The sequence below is a fragment of the Vigna unguiculata genome, chromosome 7, assembly GCF_037176805.1.
Source record: "Vigna unguiculata cultivar grain cowpea cultivar isolate G323 ecotype 2 chromosome 7, ASM3717680v1, whole genome shotgun sequence".
Lineage (NCBI taxonomy): Eukaryota > Viridiplantae > Streptophyta > Magnoliopsida > Fabales > Fabaceae > Vigna > Vigna unguiculata.
Window position 1 is genome coordinate 47,645,263 of NC_140798.1, and position 18,032 is coordinate 47,663,294.

The 18,032-nt window shown below is 34.6% G+C and overlaps 2 protein-coding genes across 4 annotated transcripts; one reads left to right on the top strand and one right to left on the bottom strand.

Moving 5' to 3' along the window:
• The first annotated feature begins 695 nt into the window (after positions 1–695).
• LOC114189780 (ABC transporter G family member 6-like) lies at positions 696–3,371 on the top strand. Its single transcript, XM_028078467.2, has one exon. The coding sequence runs from the start codon at positions 911–913 to the stop codon at positions 3,176–3,178; it is 2,268 nt and encodes a 755-aa protein (XP_027934268.2). The 5' UTR covers positions 696–910; the 3' UTR covers positions 3,179–3,371.
• A 2,393-nt stretch (positions 3,372–5,764) lies between these two features.
• SAC3A (SAC3/GANP/Nin1/mts3/eIF-3 p25 family) lies at positions 5,765–16,074 on the bottom strand. Of its 3 annotated transcripts, XM_028082621.2 has the most exons (15): positions 15,710–16,074; positions 15,532–15,603; positions 14,228–15,067; positions 13,735–13,953; positions 13,504–13,626; positions 13,179–13,280; positions 11,860–11,957; positions 10,500–10,674; positions 9,196–9,687; positions 8,952–9,092; positions 8,502–8,561; positions 7,845–7,975; positions 6,804–6,937; positions 6,486–6,721; positions 5,765–6,185 (listed from the first exon to the last, which is right to left on the bottom strand). In XM_028082621.2, exons 2-15 carry the CDS (start codon positions 15,589–15,591, stop codon positions 6,084–6,086), a joined length of 2,913 nt encoding a protein of 970 aa, XP_027938422.2. In that variant the 5' UTR covers positions 15,592–15,603; positions 15,710–16,074; the 3' UTR covers positions 5,765–6,083. The 3 variants fall into 3 exon arrangements, with proteins under 3 accessions (XP_027938422.2, XP_027938421.2, XP_027938423.2); XM_028082620.2 differs by having other exon boundaries at positions 13,504–13,953; XM_028082622.2 differs by lacking the exon at positions 15,710–16,074 and having other exon boundaries at positions 13,504–13,953; positions 14,228–14,777; positions 14,872–15,067; positions 15,532–15,609.
• Positions 16,075–18,032: the final 1,958 nt, after the last annotated feature.

Here is an 18,032-nt window from a genome sequence, read left to right on the forward strand (position 1 = left end):
TTCAAAATTTAATTACAATAATAATAATCTGAAAGTAACAGTGTTGATGGAGGTGGGTTATTGGTGATGGTGATTCATATCAGTTCAGTTCCACATATTTTTCTCCCTTTCTTACACTTTTCTTGAGTCTTGGTTTCAATTTTTTCCACATTTCAGCGTCATCCATCACATGGCGCCAGGTTTTACGCATATTTCTTGCCTACTTTGGTAGCTTTACGTGCACAACTTAGTAATTTTATGAATACAGTGAATGCATTAACAAGGAGAAGTAACCCAAAAGCCGTAAATGCATTAATTAAGAAAATAAAGGGAGACTTCATCCTCAATCCCCTTTCGTCTCTGGAACTGTGTACTGTCTAGTGAAACTCATTATGTAATGACACGTTGTAACACTAAAATCATAGTATTATAGTGACACTGTTTTGTGTTATAGGAAATGATTATCCAAAAGACCAACAACACTGGTCATATTATATAGGTGTTCTAATATAAGTGGTTATTTGTTTGGACAGTTTTCGGATATGGTGCGGTTTCGTGAATGGTTGGTCTGAAGAAAGGTGAAAAATTGGAGAAGAAGAAAGGAATTTGTTGAAGATGAAATAGTATTGGACCGAAAGAAGTGGTATTTGCATGGTTAGGCCACAGTAGATGGACGCCCCCACCTAACACGCAGGAATTTGAATTTCAAACAGTGTGATGAATAAGATAACAGATCATCACATTCAGATACATACGTTTGGGCAATTGATGAATTAGGAGTTGTAGGTCACCTCCAAATAAAACCCATACATTAGTCAAAACCCTATATTATTATCCTTCCACACCCATTTCCATATATATACTGCATAACTCTTCAACCTTTCTTCTCCAACTCATCAACAACTTCTACACTCTCAAGCTCCCAGAAGCAATGTCATCTCGCATTGTTGCGGACAATTCATTATCCATAAACAATGTCACCACTCCCTACTTCGATTTAATGGAAATGGACGACCTCACGCGCCGCCCCGCCTCCGCTGAGATGCCCACTCTCGGACAGCTCCTCAAGCACGTCGGAGATGCCAGGAAGGAGGCCGCCGGTGATGGGAGTGAGACACCGGTTCATCACGCGCTTGATATAGTTGACGCCGCCGGAGTTGGGCCTCGCTCGCTGCCATTCGTCCTCTCCTTCAGTAACCTCACATACAGCGTCAAGGCGCGCCGTAAAATGACCCTCTCCTCTGTCTTCCCCCGCCGTAGAAGCCGCCTCGGCGGATCCGCGGTGGCCGAGGCTCCTGCCGTCGGCGAGAGCATGTTCAGGCGGACCAAGACGCTGCTGAACGATATCTCCGGCGAGGCGCGCGACGGCGAGATCATGGCGGTTCTAGGTGCAAGCGGTTCTGGAAAGTCAACACTGATCGACGCGCTCGCGAACCGAATCGCCAAGGGAAGTCTAAAAGGCACGGTGGCGCTGAACGGCGAAACGCTGGAATCGCGTCTTCTGAAGGTGATCTCCGCGTACGTGATGCAGGATGACCTGCTGTTCCCGATGCTCACCGTGGAAGAGACTCTGATGTTCGCAGCGGAGTTCAGACTTCCGCGCACGCTCTCCAAGTCGAAGAAAAACGCCCGCGTCCAGGCTCTCATCGAGCAGCTAGGTCTTCGGAACGCCGCGAAAACAGTCATCGGTGACGAAGGCCACCGCGGGGTATCCGGCGGAGAGCGACGGAGAGTTTCCATCGGTATAGATATTATCCACGACCCGATCCTGCTGTTCCTGGACGAGCCAACATCGGGACTTGACTCCACCAGCGCGTTCTTGGTGGTGAAGGTTTTGCAGAGAATCGCACAGAGCGGAAGCATCGTGATCATGTCCATTCACCAGCCGAGTTACCGAATCCTAGGGCTTCTGGACCGCATGGTCTTCTTATCGCGAGGCCAAACCGTTTACAGCGGTTCACCGTCGCAGTTACCGGTTTTCTTCTCCGAGTTCGGTCATCCGATTCCGGAAACTGACAACAGAACGGAGTTCGCGTTGGACCTGATTCGCGAACTGGAAGGCTCCCCCGGCGGAACGAAGAGCTTGGTCGAGTTCAACAAGTCGTGGCAGAGCATGACGAAGCACCATCAAACGACAACGGAGGCGGAACGGAACGGGTTGTCGTTGAAGGAAGCAATAAGCGCGAGCATTTCGCGAGGGAAACTGGTCTCCGGCGCCACGAACACGAATCCAAACCCGTCGTCAATGGTGCCAACTTTCGCGAATCCGTTTTGGATTGAGATGGCGACGCTGTCGAAGCGGTCGTTTTTGAACTCGAGAAGAATGCCTGAGTTGTTTGGGATAAGATTGGGTGCGGTGATGGTGACGGGGTTCATTCTTGCCACCATGTTTTGGCAACTCGATAACTCTCCGAAAGGAGTGCAAGAGAGACTCGGATTCTTCGCGTTTGCCATGTCAACAACTTTCTACACCACCGCCGACGCGCTTCCCGTGTTCCTCCAAGAACGCTACATTTTCATGAGGGAAACTGCTTACAACGCTTATCGGAGAATCTCCTATTTGGTCTCGCATGCGGTGGTGGCATTGCCGGCGCTAGCCTTTCTCTCGTTGGCTTTCGCGGCAACCACGTTCTGGGCCGTGGGCCTGGACGGTGGAGTTTCGGGCTTTTTGTTTTATTTCCTGATTATCTTTGCGTCGTTTTGGGCTGGGAATTCGTTCGTGACGTTCCTCTCCGGTGTGGTGCCTCACGTGATGCTGGGTTACACCATCGTGGTGGCCATTCTAGCGTATTTCTTGCTGTTCAGTGGATTCTTCATCAACAGGGATAGGATTCCCAGTTACTGGATTTGGTTCCACTATCTGTCACTGGTGAAGTACCCTTATGAAGCTGTTTTGCAGAACGAGTTCGATGACCCAGTGAAGTGCTTCGTGAGGGGGGTCCAGATTTTCGATAACACGCCCCTTGGGTCGGTGCCACAGGCTCTGAAGCTTAAGCTTTTGGACGCCATGAGCAACACTCTCGGAATGAACATCACCACCTCCACCTGTTTGACCACCGGTTCCGACATTTTGCGGCAGAACGGGGTCACCGATTTGACCAAGTGGAACTGCTTGTGGGTCACAGTTGCCTGGGGATTCTTCTTTAGATTTCTCTTCTACTTCTCCCTCTTGCTGGGTAGTAAAAACAAGAGGAGTTGATCATCATCACCATCACCATCGTGAGTTTCAGTTTGTGCATTTTTTTGTTTTTTGTAATTTCTCTATTCTATTTCTTCTGTTCTTGCCTAGTGCGGTGCTGGCAACTGGCACTCTGGTAAAAAGTTGTAATCTTCACTTTCATAAATTACTTCATTATTTCCTTACCACAAACAAACATTCATACCCTCCCGGTGTTTATCTGATTCTATTAAATTTTTCATCATTTAATGTTTTCCTTACTTTTTTAGTCTTACCCTAATTATAACCAAAGAGTTAAAAAAATATAGAAAAATATATTTTAAGTAGAACATGAAATGGAGTGGTGATACTTTCACACCAGGAAAAAATATATTTATATTACAACTCAAAATAATAATATTATAATCGTATTTTTATATTTTTTAATTTAAAATTTTAATATATTTTATTGTGTTATGAAAAAGAACTGTAAAATATATGTATTTTTAGAGTGAGTGTCAAAGCCGTATTTTTCTATGAAATATTACTAATCTACACTAAGGTATTTTAGCTAAATTAACACACGGGTAAAGGTTTGTGTAAAAACTATATATAAATGTATCATATAAAACATGATAATTGTTTGTTAAATTAATAAAATTGTTTGTTTAGTAAAGGTAATTGATAAAATAAAATCTAGACATTTAAAATGATGAAACAAAATATGTTTATGCATGGCATATAAATAATTTTATATTACAAATAGAAAACTAATTTTAGGCGATTATTGTTATGAATTAATGATCGTCCATCTAATAAGAGACTGTGATTAAATATATTGTAACTAATTTATATTTTTGTTATTTTGTAAAATAAAAGAGAAAAAGTCAACTTTTTGTATATATATATTAGTAAAGTTACTCCAAATATTTATGAGTTTTGGAGAGGGAAAATGACAAGTGCTTGCAAGTTTTTTAGTTGAGAATTTAGGAGATCTTATATATATATAACAATCAAATTTTACACCAAATTTCATTTTATAATGTTAATAAATAAAATTTAAATCTACTCAGTTCAATAAAATTGGTTCGTAAAATAAAATTTATATCTATTTATTTACTATAAATTGATCTTATCATTATGAGTCTTTCAACATACTACTCACCAAAATATATATTTTTGTATAAGATTAAATATTAATAAGTGATCCAATAGTAAACAACCCTAATAAATAACAATTAAGAAGTGAACTTTAAACCTGATTCAACTCTAATATCAACTTATAAAATTATTAAGTATGACCCTATTTAGACTTCCACCAAATAAATAAAATAATATAATTTCATTTTTTCTGTTTCAAATTTTGAAATCCGGTTGAATATAATTTTTTTTTCATTGGATTTTAATATCTGTTCATGTGTAAATTCTCGTGTTCATCAAATTTTTGAAATCTGGTTATGATTTTTATTTACCTGATTTCCAAACCAAATTATATCATTTTTATTTTTATTGAATTTAAAAATCCGATTATATAAATTGTGTTAATTTCTTTTGTTCATCAAATTTCAAAATCCAATTAAATGTCAAATTTTTTTAATCACGAATTGTGAAATCTAATACTCAAAAAATATTAACCGGATTTCATATGTTGGTTCACACTACATATCCTGAATTCTTTTTATCCGGTTCGTTTTCACATATTGTTATCCAATTTATTATTATTTGCGTAAACATAAACACTATTTACACATTTTTTAAACATTTTTTTATACATATATAATATTATATTAGTATATAATAATATACATAGTCAATTTATATTTATTAAAAATAAAGTAAAAGAAAAAAGGAAAATTAATTATTAATAAATAATTAATTAATTGTTAAAATAATTCTATAAAAAATATAAAAAATAACTGTTCATCTTTAAAAAATAAATTAATTATATTGTAAATAGTATATTACAAATAAGTCCTTGCAGACAAAAAAAATCTCATTATATATAAATATAAATCAAGAACATAAAATGAAAAAAAAAATGGAAATGCAGAAAAAAACGTGGGATGCAAAAAAAAACGCCCTTACTCAAACACGGTGACCTTGCTTTTCTTGCTTTTCGAAAGCTCCCCTTAACGGAGAACACAGCTTACCTCTCAGGTGGAGGAAACTGCCGTTCGCTTGCCGGCGGAAAGCCACCACTTCAGTGCCCTCTGCTCTATGCTCTAATACATTGATCTGCTGCCCACATGCTTCTTCTCTGCTGCAAAAACGCAGCTCACAACTTCAAAGGTGCTGCCACCGTCAACATTGAGGGATATGCGCCTCACGTTGGGTATGAAACTGTCAAAAAAAATTGGCTTAAAGTAGATAGGGTTAAAAAGTTATCTATGATATTTCACATTGATAATCGATAAGATGCAGAAAAAAAAAAAAAAAAAGATAGGGTGCAGGAGGCAATACCTAAGCATATAAGCTTGCAACTATCTAACAAAATATACATGTTTCTTCATTTATTTCGGCCCGACTTTATATTAGATGCTATTAACCATCGAAATCGAAAGCATGTTATAAATTTTTTATATAAAATATGAATATTTGAAATTGTTTAAAGTACAGAAGACATTCTCGTACAAAAATGAGAGGGAAATTTTATAACTATTTTGAGAGCTAAATTACATTGCATTGCACCTATAGTCCTGACCTTTCTCCAGGAAAGAATAGTAAGCATCAAAACAATTAATCAATCAATATTTAAGGCTGTATGTATGTTACGTATTCATTGGAACGTTAGGCGGCTTCATATTTTTCTCTTCCCACAGTTCATTATATTCCACTTACTAATCCCAAGGTTTGACTCTAAGTTACACGACCATCCATCACACAGCCTTTGTTCTACCCACCACGTCATATCACATATCATTCTGTGCCTCAAAAACAATAAACTTGGCTATAAAGGTGCTCGTGCTAAAAAGTCATTAACAGCAAGATTGGCATCTCCGTGGGCAACAGCATCGTCTGGTTCAGGCATACACAGAGAAGATGCTGAAACCTGCAAATTAAAAATGTCCATCAGATCACCCACCCATAAATCAGGTTAAGAAAACAATTTCACAAGTCGATTAGTGACGGTGTATTTCTAGACTTATACAGGTGAACCGGTTCATGGATTAAGTCCAAACCACCTCTCAAAATGTGGAAGAAGTCAATGCAATGATTCAAGGTAACACTACCATAATGCTCAACATGAGTGATGTTTCAACAAATCAAAATATGTCCGGGAACCATAAAATCTTGACTAGAGTAGAACCCACAGGACAGTGTGAATGAGAAGGATAGAGATCGAACATACTTTAGCATCAAGTAGTGTATCTCCATTATTATCAGTAATTATGCTAGCACCGTGTGCTTTCAACCATTCTGAACACTCTTCCAAAGCATCTGTATCTCTTTCGTCACTGGCTCCATTTATGGCACCTCCAGTCGAAAACCCAAGAACCTGAGAAATGTACGAGACAGGTAGAGTTGGGCGATATGACCGGCACATGCAGTTCACAGCCTTATAACGCATCTTTTCAACATATAGATCTGTGGAAAATAAAATAAAATAAAAAATCACTTCAGTTTATCCCCTTAACACGGTGAAAACAAGTTAATTTCAAACACTCACCCATAAGGCAGGTGTTTAAGTTAGGAGCTGCTTTGTACAGTCTAAAGAATGCAATATAATTTCCTGAAGTTACAGCAGCACGAACGGCAAGGGCATGTTTTACAGCTTCATCCTTCTTTGCTTCGGGTGACAACCTGGTGTTGAGAACATTAGACGTTCAAATTTGAGACGTTATATGAATCATGGCAGAATAATTGAGACTGGGCTATAATTATAATATTATTACAATAATTTCTGGAAAAATATTTCCGTATATCCATGGAAAGACTCGGCATATATTGATCCAATCCTCTATTGTTCATCAGCATCTGAGAATCAGTGATTTCAACCCAAGGAATAGGGATGGGATCAAAATTGGCTTTCGGGAACCTAGGACACAAACTTCTAATATATTTTAAGTATAGATGTGTAGGTTATAAGTTATCTTTATAATTTAAGTCATAGTAAAAAAATAATTCATAATATAAATATTGACCCAGTACATTCATTCCTAGACTCAATCCTTTTTATTTTCTCTCAATTAAACATTTTTAATATCCTCTATTCTGGATGTATATTTTACATATTATAAATTTTCTTTATAATTTAAATTATAGTAAAAACTTAATTCAGAATATAAATATTGACCCAGTAAATTCATTCCTAGACTCGATCCTTTTATTTTCTCTCAATTAAACATTTTTAGATCTATCACTTCACTTATACCAAACAACTAACATTTGAGGTTTTGAGCAGGCAAATCCTTCCCATCACATGACTACAATTCAAACCAACAATTTCCAAATTTTAAATAACATTCAGAATTATCAAAGTACTTTTCAGGGAATAGAACTCCCAAAAGACCAAAACTAGTAAATTTTAACAATGCAGATTATAATAACAAAAGCACAAAAATTCTGATAGGTGAAACACAATATAGTTATCAAAGCATTTTTTGGGGAGATAACTCCCACACCCGATTCAATCTGAGATAACATCACAAAATTCAGACAGATGACTCCTTTTAAAAAAGAAATCAAGGCTTGGAAGCGCAGGGCAAACCTGGCCATTGATGACACGAGATCTCTGTTATTATTTGAATGCATAATAACACAAAGCAAGTTGTAAGCCGCAAATTCCATATCCGAGCCCTCAATTCCTTCGGCATAAAGAGTTTTTAACTGAGATTGACACTGCATTCACACAAATAGGATCGATATGTAAAGTTCATTTACAAGTTGAATAACATCGGCAACGTCTATAATAAATCATTCACATTTCAAAACGAGCAAGAATGGAACCCAATTTTCATCCTTGATTTAAAATTACAATTAACTAATTCATAGCATTGATTGCCTTTATGCCTTGTTTGGTAGAGAGACTAGAGAAATAGGATAGATAGCAATTAAAACGATGGGTGGAAATGGGTGAGAAATAAAGTAAAAATTAAAAAGGGTACTAAGGTGAAGAAAAATAAAGAGAAGAGATAAAATATGAAAATAGGTGATAAATAAAGTGAAAAAGTATTGATAAATTAAATTTTATCCTCCCTATTTCCACTCTAACCCCTCCAACCAAAAAACCAACAGTGAAATATTTTAATCCTTGATCTCAGAAGGAAAACAGATGCATAATTCACAAGAAAAAACACACAAAAAAGTAATCAGACCCTAAAACTAAATAAAGCATTTTTCTTCACAGATAATATACAGAACTAACCTGATTATATTCAGGCAAGTCCCCAAATTCTAGTGCCAATCGGGCATGTGTTTCATACACCTGAATCACACTTTCAAGGGTTACTTACTATCAACGGCAGAAAAGTGGAAAATATATCAGTGTATACAGAATATGCAAATTACCATCACAAAAAGCCTTTTTCTATAGGTTACATCAGATGACGTCATTATGTTATATCAGAAACGAATTCTGATATGCAGAACACGTTAAAATAAGAAAAATACAAGTGCGGGACGATATGTTTTCACTATAATATCTCATTACTTCAATAAAGATATGGAAATTTAAAATTTAAAGAGGTTCCTGAACAATTGATCAGTAGCATAGCCAGAGAGATGCAGGAGAAGTGGGAAACCATTAAATTTTAAAAAAAATAAAAAAGAAAAAAAGAATAAGCAATACTAGAATGTTATCCATCAGAAAAAATACCTTGACTGTCAACTGATTGCGTATTCGTTGAACAGTTAGGTCTTGGCGAATGGACTTTAACTGGTCGCATTTATAAAGGTAATTCTTCTGGGAATTCTTAACCATCAATAGAGCTTTCTCAAGAACCTCTTCAGGTCGTACCTTTAATTCATAGCAGTTTAATAAGGTTCATAGTTAGGGAGTAAAGGAAATAGAGGGACAGAGAAAAGTAACAGTAATTTAAATTATTAAGAGGAGACATTACAGTGGCAGGATCAGGGGCAGAAGTTAGACGCAGGTATCGCTTTTCAATTTCCTGGCAAGTGCCCTTCACAGTCAGAGCGTCCCAGTCAATATCCTCAACAGCTTTGCTGGCACCATCCTCAAAGTTTTTGCTCAGAACCAAGGCACTAGCCCTTCTATTGTACAAGTTTCCAGCTCCAGCATGTTTTTTCCTAGAGTGGTTATTTTCTGTTCGATGGCCTTGTAAATCAAATCTTTTGGAACGATTTTCGCGTCTCTTCCTTTCCTCTGGTGTATCACTAAATGCCATTGCAGAAGTATAATACGAAGTCAAACTTTGTTCCTTGTCACTATCACTAGATGCATCACCATTTTCAGAAACAATAGAAGCATCAGTAAGACGCTGCTTCTTAAATGGCCTTTGGAGAGCCTTACTAGACATTCTCTGCAGTAATGGAGAAAATTTAGTATTCCTCAACTCGTCCTCCTTGCTTTCTTTGTTTTCCATTGCCACCTGCATGGCATTTTATGAGGTAAGCGAAACATTCATTCTTTAAAATTTATAGGCACACATACTTCTCATTCTCAACGTGATTGTACTTTAAGAGCACTTCTGGTATGAGGAAAAAAGAACAATACTTCACAAGATTAAAAAGTTCTTTGAAAATGAATAAGGCTAAAGACACAAAAAACAAATTCATGTGTTCGTAAACAAGGGTACCAAACTCCAGACCCAACAAAGAATACCAGTTACGGTACATGTCAATAATGACACAGTTTATAGAACAATATAAATAAGTAAAGCAGTCAGTTTGGTTAAACATAAAAGAATACAATGAACTTGAGAAGCTTTATGAACAAAATAATTATAATTATGACAATACATAAGCCAACCAAATGACAAATCTATACAATTTTCATATGATACTAGCTCACTCACAGAAGCTCACACAAAAATTGCAGGATATTGAAATGTAGAATAAAAGTGAGCACACTAAATATATGGGATGTGAACCTCCAACTTATCTGAAAAGCAAAGGATCATTCAGACTAGGATCGTGCCATGGGGATCACAAAGCAACTATTATCCATATCATAATAGTAAAGATCCCTGATTATATCGATGCATAGCCTCAAACATAACCCATAAGATAAAAATGGCATGAAATGAAGCAAAACCAATAATAAAAAACTAAAGGGAAAACAGGAAAACAAAAAGGTAAACTAATTAAACTGCAGTTGCACCGAATTTGTAACAAGTAACAAGAATGACACCAGCTAGAGCCTTGAAAATTCCATAAATTACTTGAACAAGCATATAAATACCTTTCTGTCCTTTGCATTAGGCACCCAACTATTGAACTTCACAGCATCATTACTCATTAACACTGGATTGTCAACTGGCTTCTCCTCAGGCATGGGCTCCCACCTACTTTTAGATCGTCTAGGACTTTTTTTATACTTTGGCAACAAAGAATCCTGAGCTGATGACAGTGAACTACTGCTCGAAACAGCAACAAATAATATTTGTCATAATATAACATCACATTAAAATAATATTCTATCGTTAACATTATAATCTAATGTTACAAAGGATAGGATGCATATGAAGCACAGATGCAATGCATGGTATATACGTTTGAAAAAGAATAAAGTGAGGATAAAATTAAAAAATAAAATAAGACATGCATCACTTTCCATTAAATTATCCTAATTATTTCAAGAGGAAGCAGATAAATGATATCAGGACTTCTAAGAGATTAGATGCTTCTAGTTGTTCATTCAATAGTTTTTTTCCTTAATGTATTGCTTTAGAGATTAAGAAAACCTTCAACAGATGTAAAATAAAAAAAGGTAAAAACTTAGTATAAGTTTTAAGGATAAGCATTTAGGTATGTGCTTTGGTATCAGATAAAGACTACATAGATACATTCTCATCTTTATGAATTGGTGTTTTATTGCACTTAGCAAGTAAGTTTCAACCCCACAAAAAGCTTGTTAGGTAAGATTTGCACTCACTTGTATACTATAATTTTGTCATATCTCTAGTTGATGGAGGATCTCTAATACACCTCCTCATACTAAAGACTAGACATCTCGAATGTAAAAATACATATTTATGGATGATCCAAAAGAGGCTTAATTGTGAGCGACCAATAGGCCTAACAGATTCGATAAAATACACTCAACACTATAAGCTCTAGTCTGACCAAATCCAATTAAAATCAAGCAACATGATTAATAGTTTCTAAAATGTCACATTTACTACAACAGAAATTTGTATGGCTTCTAATAAAATTTAAAACAAATAGGTTCTTGTTGTGTATAAAGAGGAAGCTCCTATCATACTATCACATCAAACAAAATTTTTAATAGTTTGTATACCTATTTTAATAAAGTACCGTAATTCTATATTGTACAACATAAACTATTTACTTTACTTTAAATTTTTAACTTTCTTTTAATTTAACTACATTCAATTTTTCACTTTTTGGTCCTCCCAAACAAAAGAAATAAGCTACTTTAATTCCTCCTTGTACATATTCCAAATGGAAAATAGGAAGAATAAACAGAAATTGATCAAACCATGAAAATCAGAAGAAAAAAAATATATAAACACCTGAAATTTACACTCAGGTAGGTACAATAATGATATTTCAACCAACAAAAACAAGAGAAATCATACTCTTTATTGATCACATCTGCATCTGGCAATGGGAAAAGTGGTTCCATATCCCAATTTCGTGTGTTGAGGGTACCATCAGCTGTTGCCTTAGTTATCATCTGCCAAGTAGGTTAAGGAATCGGGTAAGATTATTATAGAAGCAAACTGACAAACAAAAATCAAGAAAACAACCTATATGATTGATGTTCATAGCGATCAACAAAAAGGACAAGAAGTCAATTGCCATAAGTGAAAATAAGTAAAAATAAATTCCAATTCTCAGACACAGCATCAGATAATAATTGTCTCCCTTTGCAGGCAAAAACTGCAATCGTTTTCAGTAACATTCTTGCATGCACTGGAGGAGAGGGAGACCAAGAAGGATTTTGAAAGAAATTGTCAAGGGAGATCTCATGGTAAATAATAGTCCTAAAGCTCTGGCTTTTTACTGCACTGAATGGTATCATGTGCTCCCTGTAGCGGATAATAAGATTCTACAGCTTACATTTCTCTTTCATCCTTGTGCACACACAAGTTGTGTGCTTATTGAGGGGAAAATTTACAAGACATTGTGTGCATGTACAATGATTTGGCAGCAGGTATTTATTCAAGAATTTCATTGAGACATTGTCAGTATAAAGATTTTTACAATATCAACCAAACAGAAATCACCATAGATGTTCCTCTTAAAGTCATTATTTCAAAAATTCAATAATCTTATCATGATCAGATGACAATGTAAAAGGCATCAACAATGTAGATGAATCTAACTAAATTCACTATTACGAAGAGTTTCACAGACATGCACTATCAGTAAAACCTTTTACACTATTGAAGTCGATATAAAAGTCAACCAATCAGAAATCATCCCTAGTATGACTTTCAAGATAGTCATTATAAAAGTTAATATACCATACATGATGGTTGGTGATTGGATGAAAAATGAAATTATTAATTACAATAACAAAGGTAATTAAGAATGTTGCTGTGGGTATGTCCGTACACAAATGTCCCTCTATCACTTACCATTAGCTCTATAAACACATGTCAACTTTTTTTTCTGAATGACTGGAGAGTATCAATTTAAAAACATGACAGCAAGTTATACGAAATTACATAATCATATACTTCTTCTGCTCTGAATAACTAAGGTCAAGACCGTCAACCCTGTTTTGTTTGATTCAAACGTTACATACAAACATGTATCATTTGCCATAGAGTAAAAGCTGCAAAACTAGAAGGGAGGGGGAAACAAATCTAGCAAATAAATAAAGAGCAGGATATGAAAGAAATATTATCATCATATATTTTCTTCTTTAAGTATAAGACTAAAATCTCACCTCCTTCATGACTGCCTGACATGCAGTCATTTGCTTATCATCTTTACAACGAGCCAAAGCTCTTTCCACATAGCCACGTAAAGACTTGGGAAACATACCAGGCTGTGAGCAAGAATAGTTCGGTAATTATTAACAGATAATACTCTTTTTTTTCTTTTATGGCCAAACTTGTAAGTCCAAACACTTAGTTTCCATCAACTTATAGTACAATGATGTTCTTATAAAGCAAATAATGTAATGAAATAAAAAAATTGTCAGGAAGATAATAATTTAGAATGCATTATGTAATTTAAAAATCCATTAAATATTATTGTCCAAGTATCACCTTAAGTATGGAATTAGCAGCATCGTTAGATGATACTTTCTCAGCTGGCTTTGGTAACGAAACAGCAATATACGCAGGTTTCGGAGCAGAAACAGTTGAAGACCCATCCTTTTCGGCTTTGGGCTGTCCAAATGTCAAATTTGAAGCAATTCGTGGATTTGTAGGAATTTGAAGTTTGCTTACCCGTTTTGCATCTGGAGATGGAGCACTTTGTACAGGTGACAAGTTTACCTGTTGAGAGGGGAGAGGCAGCGGAGGAGGAGGAGGGAGGTACAAATTGGTTCCTTGAGAAGATAGAGTCTTCTGTTGATCCTGAAATGTATCATAAGAAGATTTTAAATCCAAAGGACTTTGATAGTTTGGCTGAATAGGATTAGTTTGTTGTATCTGAGAACTTTGGGGCCCATGTTTCCAGTAACCATCGTGATCACCACCATTTACTGCAGCAGGCTGACCACAAAAAGAAATTAACATAAAATTATTAAGTTAACTAAACTAGACTTCAAAAAAATACTAATCATCCAAATACAACAATCTCATAAAACTGAAGCCAGACAAATATTAGATATCCATCATGGAAATTCTTTTATTAGAATTGGAATTCAACAAAAGCCAGAACAGAAGCAACTTGACAGTATGAATAACAATGTATCTGCTCTGTCAGGTCAAATATTCTAAGAAGTAATCATTTTCCACACTTTTGGACTGAAAATAATCTTCAAACCTGAAAAGAAGGTATAGCAGAAGAGCTGGACTCTTGCCTCCAAAATGGTGGATATGATTGTGGTGGCTGGCTACTTGGAGTTGCATAACCGCTAGTAACTGCAGGAATAGGGCAACCCAAAGCAGATGAACTAGCGACAGATAAGTTCTCTGTCCCAGGTGCACAGCTGACTTCTGTTTGATTGTAGTAGTCTGCCCACTGTTTGTACTGTTGCTGATACTGCAATGAAGTAGTGGCAGCACCAGAACTATAGGAACCACTGGAATCTGGGGTGTAATTAGTATACGGATGAGAAGAGTAACTGCCATTGTTCCACACAGTCGCTTGATTTCCATATCCGCTGCTGTTTTGGTAACCTCCAGTAGTCTGATAATCAGCAGGATTGTAATAAGTGCTTGAATAACTTGCAGATCCAGCATAAGACCCAGTATTCTGAAAGGAGGAAATAGGCTGATAAGGAGCACCTGTGTTTTGATATGCTCCTACAGGCTGTGAATAGGTATGATTAGGCTGCTGCTGATAGTTGTTATAGTAGCCCGAGTATCCCATGCTGCCATAACCATATGGATTAGAAGAACTTGGGTATGATGCGTATGCATTGTAATCTTGGGTTACATTAGCTGTTCCCAAATTTGATGAATTACCAGCAACTGATGATACATTGTGTCCATCTTGAATGCTTCTTGCAGGCGGCTGTGGATGTTGATCATACTGGTAGGTTGGATTAGAATAGATCCCATTTCCTGTAGAGCTATGAACAGTCCATGATGCGGCTTCAGACCCAGTTGTAGCGGGAGCATACGAAGTTTGATGATGTTGGCTAGCATCAACGTGCCGGTTCTACAAAAGAGATTATGAGTTATGTTTTACGTGATCAAATTATACTCAACTGAACCGTGCAAGAATTAAGTGATACAAGGATAAGAATTCACGCCAAAACATCCAAAACAGAAAAAATCTGGTGTAGAAATTAAATAGGCCTCCATTTACACTAGTAATCTATCACAGTGCAGAAAGAGGACTAGCCGCAGAGACAACAAACTTCTCCAGCGAACTCTTATGATTTACGAACGGTTGAAAAATATCAAAACAATGATTGCAGCAGGCTCTCAGTATCCAGTAACATACGGATCAAAATTTTAACGGATGCAAGATTTAAATAAAGAATGCTTGAACGACATCAGTACATAACATCTTCAAACTCATTAAACAAACAACACTGTTTGATTCACAAACTTCACCATAAATATAAGCATCTAAACTACTTATTTTTTCAAGACACGGAACCACGCTTCATATAATACCTCGAACAGATGTGGCTCCGCGGGAGCTAAGGTCTCAGTATTACTTCCTTCGTTCGCCATCTCTCGGAAACCCTGATTGATCAAAAAGAAAACACAGACGCAGATAATTAATAATAAAGTCGGTGCAGATAGGAGAAAAACCCTAATAAATTGATAATAAAATGGCAACAGTGCAAACCTCGGAAAATCTCAGAAAATGAATGGGGAAAAGGTCATAACGGTGAAATCAGGGAAGCGGTAAGGAATCCGAGGAAGCAGATAAGCAAATTGGGGAGAAGAAGAATAATTAATGAAAAGCAGAAAAGAAAAACAAGTAGCAGATAGATAGATAGATATGAACGAAAGAACGAAAGAACGAAATATTACGACGGAGAATAAAAAGATTGAAAGATTGAAAAAGAAAGAAGGGGAAGGACTTTGCAGTAAAACGTAAAAAGGGGTTACAGGCGAAAACGCCGGAAAAGAGAGAGAGATGGGTTGGGATGTGTTGTTGTTTTTGAGGGAAAAAGTTGGGAGAAATAGAATTGATTGAGGGAGGGGACTGTGCAGAGGTGGGTCCTCCCGTGGCGCTACAATAATATGTATTTATAGTATTAGTAATCTTAGTATTTTCTCAAATACTGTTATCTTAACGATTAATTAACCATTATTTAACAATTAAGTGTTATTTTTTATTTGACTTAATTATATTTTTGTCCTCAATCTTGAATCTTGAGTTTTGGTTATGTTTGATTTTTATAAATTATATATTTTAGTCTTGAAATAAAATAAAAAATTTATTATAAAACATTCAGATAACATATTTAATACTTAAAATAATCATTTAGAATATTTTATTGGATATGATTATCATACTTTGATATTTATTTGATTAGGTTAATTATATTGATTTATTCATTAATTAACTTAGTCTAATTGAGTATGAATAAATTAGATTGAAATTTGTTTATGATTGAAGTAAATTTTACATAACTAACTTTTATAAAATTTTAGTGATTGATATATGATTATCATAAACTTTTTAGAGATATTTAGTAGAATGATTAGATTAATTTATTAGTGATCAATTCAATTTAATTGAGTCCAAATAAATTAGATTGAATTTTGTTTATGATTGAATTAAATTTCACATAACTAACTTATGTAAAATTTTAGTGATGGGATATGATTATCATAATCTTTTTAGAGCTATTTATTAGGATAACTAGATTGGTTTATTTAATGACTCATTCAATCTAATTGAGTCAAATAAATTAGATAGAATTTTGTTTTTGATTGAAATGAAATTCACATAACTAATTTTTGTAGAATTTTAGTGCTCGGGTATGATTAATTCAATTTAATTGAGTCTAAATGAATTAGATTGAGTTTTGTCTATAATTGAAGTAAATTCACATAACTAACTAATAAAATTTTAGTGATAAGTTTGACATGAATAGTATAGTATTCACTCTTTATATGGGTTATATATGCATATTGAATTAGTTTGGATTAATTTACTACAATTTATTTATTATTGTACTTGAAATGTTAAATTATTTTTTTAAGTACAATTTAAAAAAAATATCATATTAACACAAATAACTTGCTAATTAGAGAATTGGTTAAAATGAGTTAAAGGTAAACAAAATGAAATATTAATTCAATTTAATTTGATATATTCTTTTAATAAATTGGATAATGTATTTTGTTAAAACATTACTTGTCTACTAAACACACTAATTTTGCGAAGCTAGAAATACTAGAAATACTAGAAATAATAATAATAATAATAATAATAATATAATATAATAGTAAAAGTTCTTACTTACTTCTCGATCATTGTTTTTCCATGTATCAAAAATATGTCATTGAAGTTGCGGGCATAATTAATAAAGTCTAGTTAGAAACATAAAATTTTATGACCCTTAAGTGTTGGTAAATATTTTTTTGAATATTGTCATTTTACTTTTGAAACATATATATATATATATATATATATATATATATATATATATATATATATATATATATATATATTCACACGACTTTGTAAAAAATCTGTAATTATTTTGTGCAATTTTTAGAATATAGCGATTTTAAATTCGTCAAATTTATATTAATAAGTCAGGTTTAAAAATACATAGTAAAAAAAATATATATACACAAATGAAATTTGTTAATTCGTTAACTTCAAGATGCATTTAAAGCTAGATGTTGAACATTTTTTAAAAAAAATTGTCTCATGATATTGCCATCAACAAGTAAAAATTTACTTTTATTTTATTTTATTATTTTCACGTAGTTCAGATCATATAATGTATAAAATAACGATAACAAATTAAATAACGTGACTGAACATACTTTGTCACAAAATCATTGACTTTTAGGTTATTATAATTTGATTTAAAAGATAAATCAATTCCTTACAAAATATATATATATATATATATATATATATATATATATATATATATATATATATATATTAAAAGATAACACTGGTTAAAATATATAAAACA

Bases quoted from the DNA above. Each gene is read 5' to 3' on its own strand.
- LOC114189780 (XM_028078467.2), top strand. From the start codon at position 911: ATGTCATCTCGCATTGTTGCGGACAATTCATTATCCATAAACAATGTC.
- SAC3A (XM_028082620.2), bottom strand. From the start codon at position 15,591: ATGGCGAACGAAGGAAGTAATACTGAGACCTTAGCTCCCGCGGAGCCA. The intron at 13,281-13,503 runs GTGATACTTGGA...TCTTGCTCACAG, and splicing joins CTGCTAATTCCATACTTAAG to CCTGGTATGTTTCCCAAGTC. The intron at 6,722-6,803 runs GTGAGTGTTTGA...TATTTTCCACAG, and splicing joins CTTAAACACCTGCCTTATGG to ATCTATATGTTGAAAAGATG.